Source organism: Ranitomeya variabilis, chromosome 2 (genome assembly GCF_051348905.1).
Source record: "Ranitomeya variabilis isolate aRanVar5 chromosome 2, aRanVar5.hap1, whole genome shotgun sequence".
Taxonomy (NCBI): Eukaryota; Metazoa; Chordata; class Amphibia; order Anura; family Dendrobatidae; genus Ranitomeya; species Ranitomeya variabilis.
Window position 1 is genome coordinate 732,955,911 of NC_135233.1, and position 11,065 is coordinate 732,966,975.

The following is an 11,065-nucleotide window of genomic DNA, read 5'->3' on the forward strand; positions in this document are numbered from 1 at the left end:
GAGCCAAGTGTCCTGCGTCTGTGCTCCGAGCCTCTCGACTATTAAACGACTATTCACAGTCGCCGAGTCACATAGAGCACAGCGTGACCCGGAATATCTGAGGAGCAGTAATGTTACCGACATCGCCACTCTACAGCGTCGCCGGGTCTCGCAGATGCTGATAAAAGAACCGCACGGATGGTCAGAACGAACGTCCCACACGGATGTGATTTTATGTGCACATGTGAAGGGGCCCAATGCGGTGTTTGCACTCCAGAAGGGGTTGGCTGCAGTCCTAGGAGCCCTCAGAGTGTTACACTTGTCCTTTGGGGAAATTACAGCCTCAGTACTTGTACGAATCGATTTGACACAGGCATTTTTTTGGGGGGGAGGGAGGGGGGATACCAAAGTTGGCGAATTTGAATGACAAAAGATTTGTTCGTCTCCAATAGATTGCTGACACCTAGCAATAGTCTACAATTGTCATCTGATTTGTAGAGTTTCACATGAGCAATGACAGGATTTCTGACCCTCCCTAATCCGCAGCGGACGGTACACCGGCTGCAGACCGTTCGCAGGTGACTCGCTCATGGTCTCTCCCGTGACTGCGGTTGCACTAGCCACACTCCAGATGGCGCTATCACCCAGGGGATAGAAGGTGGAAGGTGACGGCCAGTGACGAGGTGAGCGCTCTCCAGTGCCACGTTCGTAGTGACGTCACCGCAGGAGGTGCGAAGTCTCCCCAGACCGGTTCTCAGTTCCCGAACCCGGCAGAGGAGCTGCTGACCAACCATAGGACCGCCGGCACTGATTACCGCTGCCTGCAGAGCCGCACCTGGCTGGGTCACGTGAGCAGGGAGCGCCGCGGAGTGAGAGAGGACGGCTGCTGACCGCTGCGGGACTGCAACACTCCAGCGCCGGGATGAAGACTGTGGGGGGCGCCCTGCCACACCGGCTCCTGCCACACCGGCTCCTGCCCGGACTACTGCTGCTGCTGCTGTGGGGGGCGACCGGCGCTGCTGCTGCTGCAGGTAAGACGCTTCCTATATATGCACCGCAGTATGGACACTGCCTCTAATAATGCACAGTCACTCTGTGACGTCACAGTGCGATACATCGTGACGTCACAATCTGCATGGGGGGCAGCACCCTGTATGGAGCCCACACCTGGTTTTATGAGTGGATGCCTCACATTCCAGCCTAGATGGTGATAACTGTGTAGTGTCCATGTTACATTGTCACCAGGGGCCCCTCCTGGAGCGTGGTCCTGCTGACGGGCAGGGTGGGCACCAGAGCCGGCCATGGGTCACAGGTGTAGGGGGGGAGTGGGGTGAAGCCCCTCTGGGCCGCATGGTCCCCTGCCGTCTCTGGTAGTGTGCGACATGCCTGGCTCTGATATCTACCGCCGGGGGTCGGCCCGCCATGTCTCCGCTTCACGTATAGAAACTGTGGGGTCTTGTTTTCAGTGACTTATCTCCATTTTCCTTGCAGAGGGCTGTGATGGCGCCAGTACATGTGACGCGTGTATGAATATCTCCGGCTGTGCGTGGGTTAATTGTACCTCCGGTAAGAGATCTTGACGGCTACATAATCTCAGTCACTGGGAAGAATTTTCCTTTTTCTTATTTGTAATATTAGACTTCATGTTTTTATCTGAAGTAAAGTATATTCCAGCTTAGAGGAATAGATTCTCACCAGGGTTGGCCAAAGCTCCGGTGATTAGACCGGGCCTCCTGCCACGTGTGCCCATTATGTGGAGCGCCATCCTGCCAGTGACCACAGTCATCTCCATGTCTGACGGAAGCAGATATTAGGGATGGTGACTTTCCTACTGTGCTCTTGCTGAAGGACCACTCCTTGCCCCAGGAATGATGGCGCTTGAGAAAGATCTTGGGTGGGGAATGCAAGTCATTCTGATGAGTGCCCTTGGGCAGGTGACCTGTGAAGAACCTACACTTATGGGGGCACATCACTAACTTTGGCACAAGTGGCATGCTATGACCGTGCCATGTTTAACGTCTGTGAGATCTTCGTGATGGTCCATAAAGCTTCTCTAGCTGTCTGCTGAATTCTATGCCTCTGGTTCAGGCTGTGACTGCGCCCCGGCACGGACTGCCCACAGGTCCTCATGCTGCGCTGCTGTCAGTCAGTGCGGGGGTTCGTGGTTACAGCCGCCGCTCTCTATACACAGCGCAGTGACTGCAGCCGTGGTGGAGACACCGCCGTCACTGAAGCCCAAATGCTGCCGGGGGACAATAAAGTTGGCTTTCTCCGGGCAGCGCGACTCTAAGTGCGGGTGTTGGGCAGATTCAGGATGCTATTCACCTGGAGATTAACCCCCTTATCTGCTGGTTAATTGCATTTTTTTTCAAGGGACCGGTTCCCTTTTAATGATTTCACTTTCCTTCTAGATGAAAAGCCAAAATGTTCAGCAAACTCATCTGATAGCAACTGCACACACCTACCTTGTGAAGGTAATATCTATTCTTTCAATTTACTCCACACATATATGTAAATGTCCAAGTATGTGAAGTTAACTTGCTTAGGAGAGCAACTTTATACTAATTTGTGGTAAACCTATGCTACAAGTCTGGTTTTACTCTCTCTTGTTTCTCAGTCAGAGTACAAACCGTGATGTACTGACTGCCCGTGGGTGTACTGGGCCAAGCTCAGCAGCCTCATGTATGCCCATAAGGGAGTTTAGATCAGGAGATCTGCAGACTGTCCCTATTAGAAAATGACCTATTGTGTATATTGTTTTTTGTTGCATAGATTAAATAACAACAAAAGGCTTTTTTTTTTTTTTTTTAATCACAAGTTATTATTAAACAGAATTGGTAACCTTGCAATTTTCACACTGACCACTGGGCCTATTTTACACTCTGACTTCCTGTCCTTTTAGGAAGAGTTTACAGGAGCTTCTCTTCATCAGAGACAGGGCTACAGTGACAGGTAACCCCTGTATATACAGCTGATAACACAGGATCCACCAATCACAATAGGTGATGTCACAGCTGACCCTGTGTCCCCTCCATCCACAATGACCTTTCCAGATGCTCATTCGATACAAAGATAAAATAGCCCTAGTGGTCAATGTGAAAATTGCAAGATTTCTATTTTATACTTTATTAATAGATCATGTGATATGGAAATAAAAATATATTGCTGAAAATGTTAAAAAAAAAAAAAAAATGCAATCCACACAAAAATCGAATTCAGGATATGTGCACACAACGCCTTTTTTCCAGGCAGATGCTGTCTGGAATCTACTTGTGAAAGCGTCCCATAAAATGAACATAGTGTATAACCATGTCAAAACAACATTGTTGTATACATGATCTGTGTTTTGTATCTCTTTCATAAACCCTGAAGTGGTTAAAAAGTGATATGCTCACTCTTTGGGCGGCCTTCCCAGGGAAGCCGCCTGCTGAGATGCTTCACTTGATCAGGATATAAGCTATAACTTGCTGAATGGATTGAACAATAATATAAAGCCCAGTCTGAGCAGTTTGCATGTCCTCATGATGATCCCTGATCCATTTTTGTGCTGTATTGTGAATGGTTTGTTCACGGTTTTGACAGTGAGGGTGATCAATGAGTGGAACAGGCTGCCACGAGAGGTGGTGAGTTCTCCGTCAATGGAAGTCTTCAATCAGAGGCTGAACAGACATCTGTCTGAGATGGTTTAGGCTACGTTCACATTTGCATTGTGCGCCGCAGCGTCGGCAACGCACAACGCAAACAAAAACGCAGCAAAACGCATGCACAACGCTGCGTTTTGCGCCGCATGCGTCCTTTTTTTCATTGATTTTGGATGCAGCAAAAATGCAACTTGCTGCGTCCTCTGCGCCCGGACGCGGGCGCCGCAGGGACGCATGCGGCGCAAAACGCAAGTGCGACGCATGTCCATGCGCCCCCATGTTAAATATAGGGGCGCATGACGCATGCGGCGACGCTGCGGCGCCCGATGCTGCGGCGTCGACCGCAAATGTGAACGTAGCCTTAGTGAATCCTGCATTGAGTAGGGGGTTGGACACAAGGGCACTTGAGGTCCCTTCCAACTCTTACATTCTATGATAAGCTATAGTGTCACTTTAACCATTAGGAAGGAGTATTGCTGTTCAGACAGGTTCCACTTCTAATGTACGTTCCTATAGAGGAGTGTAAATATCTTTTTCTTATTAACTTTTTACAGTAGCTGCCGCAACTACAGCAGCACCAACCCCAACTCTCCCAGCAGGTAAAGCACATCATTAATATTTTATTTTTTATTTTTTTTTTACCACTTTTCTCGTTGACTTGCCGCATCTTTAATCTGAACTGTCTGCAGTGGAAAATACCACTTATGTAATCGGTACACTTTCACCATGCCAGGTTCCCATTAGATTATGGAATGACAAGATGGGAGCGTTAAAGGGAACCTGTGACTAGTCATGCCGCCCAAACTACGCTGTGGTGTGTCCAAGAGATCAGTTTGAAGTGCCGTCCAGGGACTATAGAGAGGCCGGACTAACTGATAAACTTCTCATTCAGCTAGAGCGGGGCAGAAAGGAGAAGGCTGGGGACGTCATTGGACTAGCCATTGTGGTAGTCACAATGTTTTGTGACTGTTTGGCTCACCAGTTCACAGCTAACTGTAGTAATCGTTGTTGGCATATTGCTAGGTTTTTCCTTTGAGGGATTATGCTGTTGGAACTTGTACAGACCACAACAACCTGTAGCAGACAACATGCCACTTGCGGCCATGCGGTGGGCCTACTATTTCAGTTCAGCCCAGTTTGTTGTCGTGGTCATTGTTTCCGTTTGAGACAATCTAGCAATTTGAGAACCAATCTTTCTATTGTCTCTTGACTCAGTATACCCAAGATATAGCAGTAAGGACAGTGAGAAGTCATGGGGGACCAAAGCCTATAGCAACCCAAGGTCTCAGCAGATCGCCCTTTAGTAGTTGATTTATATGATGGGGTTGAATCACACGCTTCTATTGTTTTGTTTTCTGTGCAGCTGAGACAACCACAAATGGAACTGTAACCAATGTAACTACCTCAGTCCCATGTAAGTACTTTGTCATAAAATGAGGCTAGGAAACAATATTTTCTATTGTGTGTGTGTGTGTGTGTGTGTGTGTGTGTGTGTGTGTGTGTGAAGAATAAGAATGAAACAACGTGATTTGTGTACTTCTAAATAGTTTAAAAAGATAATTGATTTTTTTTTCTTACTGAATGGATATTTTATTGTTGTAATGTTATGACGATATGTACTAATTTATTTTATTTTTAATAAGAAATGACTGAGTCTAATCATAAAGTATGAGCATGTGGCTTAACATTCTTCTTCAAATATTTTGCTGAACTTACGACTGCGGTTTGTAACTAACTAGCAAGACCGGGTTTAGATGACTGTATTTCATGGTCCATATATGCGTGGTTCTCAAGGTCTGAGGCTATAAGTTCAGGTACAGAGACCCTCTGTCACTCCAGGCTTTGAAATATGGCTATCTGAACCCAGTCTAATGAAAATGGGGCTAAGACTTGCCGAAGCCACCAACCATTTGATAAAAATAATGTATTGGAACTTGTGTTCATGCACCAAGATGGCAGATAGCTGTGAGCTACACAGCCCCATGTGGCTCCCGAGTGATAGGTTGGGGGGACCCCTGTACTTTAGGTCTAAACTGATAAAGCACAATGAAATTGATTACCACTGCTTACCAAAGGCTAAAATTTTATTTGTGTGTGTCGAGGCAATGTAGAACTATGTGTACTTTTTTTTTTTTTTTTTTTTTTCCTTTTTTCTGATTTGCTTTTCTACTTTTCCTACTAGCTGCAGTAACCAACAGCTCGGTTGTTCCTGCTTCATCCACTGCCCAAAGCAATGTAACCGGTAAGTTCTGTTGATGTACCTTTCTGCACACCTTAGAGCAAATGTTCTATGCTTAGAGGAAGTGTTTCTCTGTGCCTATTAGTCTGTAATATTTGCGTTGCATGTACAATAGAATTTGTTTTGGGTTTTCAGTTATTTTGTGAAAGTTGCAAGTTGACGTATCTTATAAAACGTCACTTTCTCTGTTCTTTGTTTGCAGTCACCACGAAAGTGCCCCCTGAGCCAACAACATCGCCAATAAAGAAGAACACCTTTGACGCCGCTAGCTTTATTGGAGGAATTGTTCTTGTACTGGGCATTCAAGCTGTGGTATTCTTTTTGTACAAATTTTGCAAGGCCAAAGACAGGAATTATCATACCCTTTAAAGCCAGTTCCTCTGGACTGCTCACCTACGTCGCTCTAACCAAATGTAACCCTGGAGATTCTTTGTTGGAAAGTAGCAGAATGAGGCCCTTTCTTCCTCGGCAAATCTGTTTTGTACCATCGCTATCAAGAAGGAAGTGCATTGCTGTGGACTGCATGTGTCACCATCTGCTTCCTAAGTTATTGCTATGTCCTGTTCTACAGAATACAGGGGAAGAAATCTTTCCATGGGTAAATTTGGATTAAAAAAATTCTTAAAACTGCATTGCAGGGAATGGTTTCAGCTGATTAGGTTGTTAGGTGATGGTCAGAGCCATGCAGTCTGTAGCTATTGCTTATATTCAGATCATTTTCTCCCCTTCAGTTATGTTGGCGAGTGTTAACGAAGGATTTTTTTTTTTTTTTTTTCTTATGTAATAATTTCTTCCCGCTTCCTCAAGTGCACCTTATTCCTAAAAGAAGGTGATATTCAAAGAATTGTGCCTTAAAGACATATTGAAAGTATCACACATTTCAGCTATGTAGTATTGAATTGGCATCTTTGTAGTTTTGCTGGGATGGCTGACCGATATGTTAATTCCATGCCCCATATCTTCTATAGGAAAATGAATTTTGCACTCTCCTTTGGCAAGTAAATTAATGAAGCAAAACAAGTTTAGTTCTCTGGTGTAATCCCATGCATCTTCTCTACCCTTATGTAATCGCATTCTTACACCAGAATATTCAAGATGTTTATTGATGACGGGTCTTGTTCTACTTTTTTTTTTTTTTTAATTTAAATTGTGGATCGGTCCAAAAATGAAGGAAAAATATACTGATTTGTTCTGCCTTGACTTCATTTTTTTTTTTCTTTCTTTGAACCTCCTAGAGTCTTGTAGCATGTTTGATTATTGATTCTAATTGCTTTCTTGGGTCTCCCTTGCCCATAAGTATATAAAAAGTAGTTATATCTATTCCCCGTTGCATGATCCGTACAGATGTGATCTTAATAATTGTTTTACAGGCCGATCAGTGAACGAAACCTGTTACTGCTGCAATAAATGTTTCCCAAGAAAGTGCAATATGCAGGTTGTGTGCCAAAGGCTGTTCCCTAGGGAACTAATAAGAAATGACCTTAAAGCATGAGTCACAATAGCATACGGATTATGTCACGCCTCTCCAAAACACCCTGAACATAATTAATGTCTTCTGTCATCTTAAAGTGAAGTCCAGGAGGATCTGTTCACTGTGAGGGAAATACCTTAATGACACAGGGTTCTCCGTAACCTTCTGTCATGGACCATGACAGTAGTCCTGGTCCATAAAGATGGATTTCCTGATGGTCATTTGCTCTGCTTCGTGCACCTTTGCACAAATGCACCGAAGCAAATAAACAGCACTAGTAAGATGACGCACCTTATGTGAACCATCATACTGTTAAAATGTCCGAGAGATGAACGAATGATCATACGTTTAATGGATGCTCTGATTCGGCTTTAATTCTTTCTATGAGAAAATTATCTACTGTTTAAATCAGGTTTTTGTGTTGTTTTTTATAAAAAAAAAAAAGAACAAAATTAGAAATCTTGCCATTTTCTGGTCACTGGGGCTATTATAGACTCCTACTTCTCCTCTTTCAGGAAGAGTTTTCAGTAAGGCTCCTTATCAGGGCTAGGATTGCAATGACAGGCAATACTTCTATCCACAACTGAAAACACAAGATCCACCAATCACAATAGGTGATGTCAGCTTCCCCTTCCTTCACAAAGACTTTTGCATATGTTCATTAGATCTTTCAATGCAAAAATATAGGGTCAGAATCTGGCTCTGTACATGTATTGTTTCCTGAAACAAAGATAAGTTGGTGTCTAAGAATAAAAAGCCACTGTGAATATTGCAAGATTTTGATTTTTAATACAGAATGTCATAAAAAAAAATTCCATAATTTAAACAAAGATATATGTTTAACGCAAAACAATTATTTAACAAATAGGTAATTTTCCTATGATAGCTTCCCTTTAATGCTTACACTCCGTATGTATTGCGGCATATTTTTTTTTTTTAATGCAGTTAACAGCCAACTTAGACCTCATGTTCTGGTTAAGGGATCAGAAATGAAAGTCATAAAGTAAAATTTGCTACTCTTCTGGGTGCGACTTCAAAGTGCCTTAAAGTTGTGGTTATTTGTCTTCAGTTTTCTTCTTTAGGTAGTAAAGGTGAGCCGATGCATGTATGCCAGGGGTAGCATGCATAAAAAATATCTCTGTTCATTATAATTCACTTAGGATACAGCCTGGAAACAATGTTTTCTGTAAATTGATAGGTGGTTGAAGGAATGCTGCCTTGCCAATCAGAAATAGTATATGCCAGCGCAAATGGAATATTATTTCACAAACACTTTGTGCATGAGCCAACATAAGCAATTTTCTTCCTGTAAGTAGTGCCTGTCTCATCCATAGTTTCATTTTGTTGTCATTTGATGATTACAAAACATAACTAAAAGGTGTGGCCAGTGTATATAATGTATACAGAACTATGGCTGATCTGCTGCCAGTGTATGGCCCGATATACGATTTAAAGAAAATCTGTCATTATTTATGACGATTACAAAATTCTGTTATGGCTGCGTAGATGAACTGGTGCTGATATGTCATTCTTATCTCTGTCCTCCCTAGCATTCCCCTACAGCCAGCCGCAGAGAGTCCATGCAGCACTCCTTTAATGGTGCACTTGCAGCAATTTCAATTCTATCTGTTGTGAGGATGTGAATGAGTTTAAAAATGTATTGCAGTGCGTGGGGCAGTCAGGGATTGCTTTATATATGACGTTGGGTAGGGGAATTGTGGTACCTACGGGCATGGAAAGATGGGTGAGTGGCATGGGTTGGAGGGAGGGCTGAGGGGCAGTGCCGTAGTAATAGCACGGGAGTGTGCACAGTACCCTTTGTGTGTGAGGGGAGCACGGACATGTACAGAGATGGGACAGCGGCTGTCAGTTATACAGAGATGGGACAGCGGCTGTCAGTTATACAGAGATGGGACAGCGGCTGTCAGTTGTAGATGGGGATGTTGTGCTGCACTTGTGTTTAAGGGCTCATTCAAACATCCTTTTCTCTTAAACCCATGTATCAGAAAAAAATAGGTCTGCGTTTTCAGTGATTTTGTTCAGAATTTCATCAGACTTATTAGACAGTCACACAAGCTTCATCCAAGTTTGATATGAACTTTTATTAGTTTTTCTCTGAGGAAAAAAAAAAAACCTCTATCTTTTCATCTAGTAGTTTGTGAAAAACAGACAGACATGGATGGCATCGGATTGCGGTCTGTTCTTTTGTTGTTTTTTTTCGCGGACCCAAAGACTCAGATCAATATTGTAAATTTCACATTTTCGCAAAAGATCCACAAAAAAAAAATCACATGTGAAAAGCCTCCTAGATTGTACTAGGTATGGGTTCGATCTATGAAAAGCACGGATAGAACTTGTACACGAAAATCCATGTCTGAATGAGACGTTGCGCTGTTGGCAGCTCCCTCGTCCTCCCCTGTACACACTGGGTGGTGGCTGTTTGCATATTGAGGTACTTTTAAAAAAAAAAACAAAAACAAAAAAACCTTTAATGCTTAGTAGTAGGGCACTTGTGCCTTTGTACTAGTCCCACGATTGCACTAAAACAGTACTGGGTCCATTCATTGGAGCACTTTGGGTGATAATGATTACGCGGACTCTCCATTGTATGTGCACACATCGAAGTCCTCTGTAACATGTAGATCCCTTGGAGGCTGACTGCATGGGAACACCAGGTGCAGAGACTATATAATCTGAATCCGTGCACTTTTATCTATGCCGCCATCACAGCAGTTTGTAGGGGTAAAACATTGACAGATTCCCTTTAAAGCATTAGGACTGGTACTTGAGTTAATGTAATACCTGCTATACGGGTTTGTCCTTTTTCAGTAACTGAAATCCAGTAGGTCCTCCCATGATTCATCTATGAGTATCTATAACTCTACCTTTCTGTGGTATGTTATAGGGAATTGCAATTCTAGAATATGTGAAGGATAGAACAGTGTGAGCCATTTAATATGAATGTTGTGCACAGATTCGGTTGTAAAGAGACTGTTGGTTTTACAACCCAGTGAGCTCTAATAAAGTCCAGTACTGTGAATTGCTCACCCAGTAAAAAATCTGATGACTGCAGTGATGCTGATGACATCCAGAAGATCTCCTCGCACAAGAATGTCAACCTAAATAGTGAAATGTAACACGTGCTAGCTAAATGGGTGTTCCTGTTCCAAGCATCTGAAGTGAGTCAGCTCTGTGGAAGGAATGAACAATGCTCTGGTGTGAAATTCTTGTGCCATCCCACAGGTTTTCTTTATGGACCTGTAGTTTACTGTACTGCAGTGAGCTTTCAGGGTCCATTTAACACTTCATTATGCTCCATGACAAAATGCCTTGAGAAATGTAAATTTATCCTAATAATCTCATAAGCTGTTCAACTGCAAATAAAATTGATTTTGTTTAAAATAAATACTTTAAGGACGTCCCAGGACTTGTGCTTGACTCTTTATTTTATTTATAGATGACCCGTCACTTGTTTGGAATATAAAAATCCCTGAGCTCCCCTAATTCTGCTGCTCTTTTCCATATTGTGCTGTGCCACTCCATTGCAGAGATATTCACATATATTTCTTTTGGAGCGTAGTATGTGAAATCTCTGCTTTGCAGTCACACTCCCGAAAAAAACAAATCTGAATATCTTTGCAATGGAATAATGTAGAGCAAAAAAAGAAAAGAGCGTCAGAATCAGGGTGAGCTCGGGGTGGTTTTTTTTTTTTTATTATTCATTTATAAGGCCCT

The 11,065-nt window shown here is 43.2% G+C and overlaps 1 protein-coding gene across 4 annotated transcripts; it reads left to right on the forward strand.

The window, feature by feature from the left end:
* Positions 1–413: 413 nt before the first annotated feature.
* CD164 (CD164 molecule) lies at positions 414–10,752 on the forward strand. Of its 4 annotated transcripts, none has more exons than XM_077289576.1 (7): positions 414–1,010; positions 1,471–1,545; positions 2,391–2,453; positions 4,178–4,219; positions 4,984–5,034; positions 5,803–5,862; positions 6,062–10,752. In XM_077289576.1, the coding sequence occupies exons 1-7, from the start codon at positions 902–904 to the stop codon at positions 6,226–6,228; spliced, it is 567 nt and encodes a 188-aa protein (XP_077145691.1). In that variant the 5' UTR covers positions 414–901; the 3' UTR covers positions 6,229–10,752. The 4 variants fall into 4 exon arrangements, with proteins under 4 accessions (XP_077145691.1, XP_077145688.1, XP_077145690.1 ...); XM_077289573.1 differs by having other exon boundaries at positions 435–1,010; positions 4,175–4,219; XM_077289575.1 differs by having other exon boundaries at positions 472–1,002; positions 1,466–1,545; positions 4,175–4,219.
* The last annotated feature ends 313 nt before the right edge of the window (positions 10,753–11,065 follow it).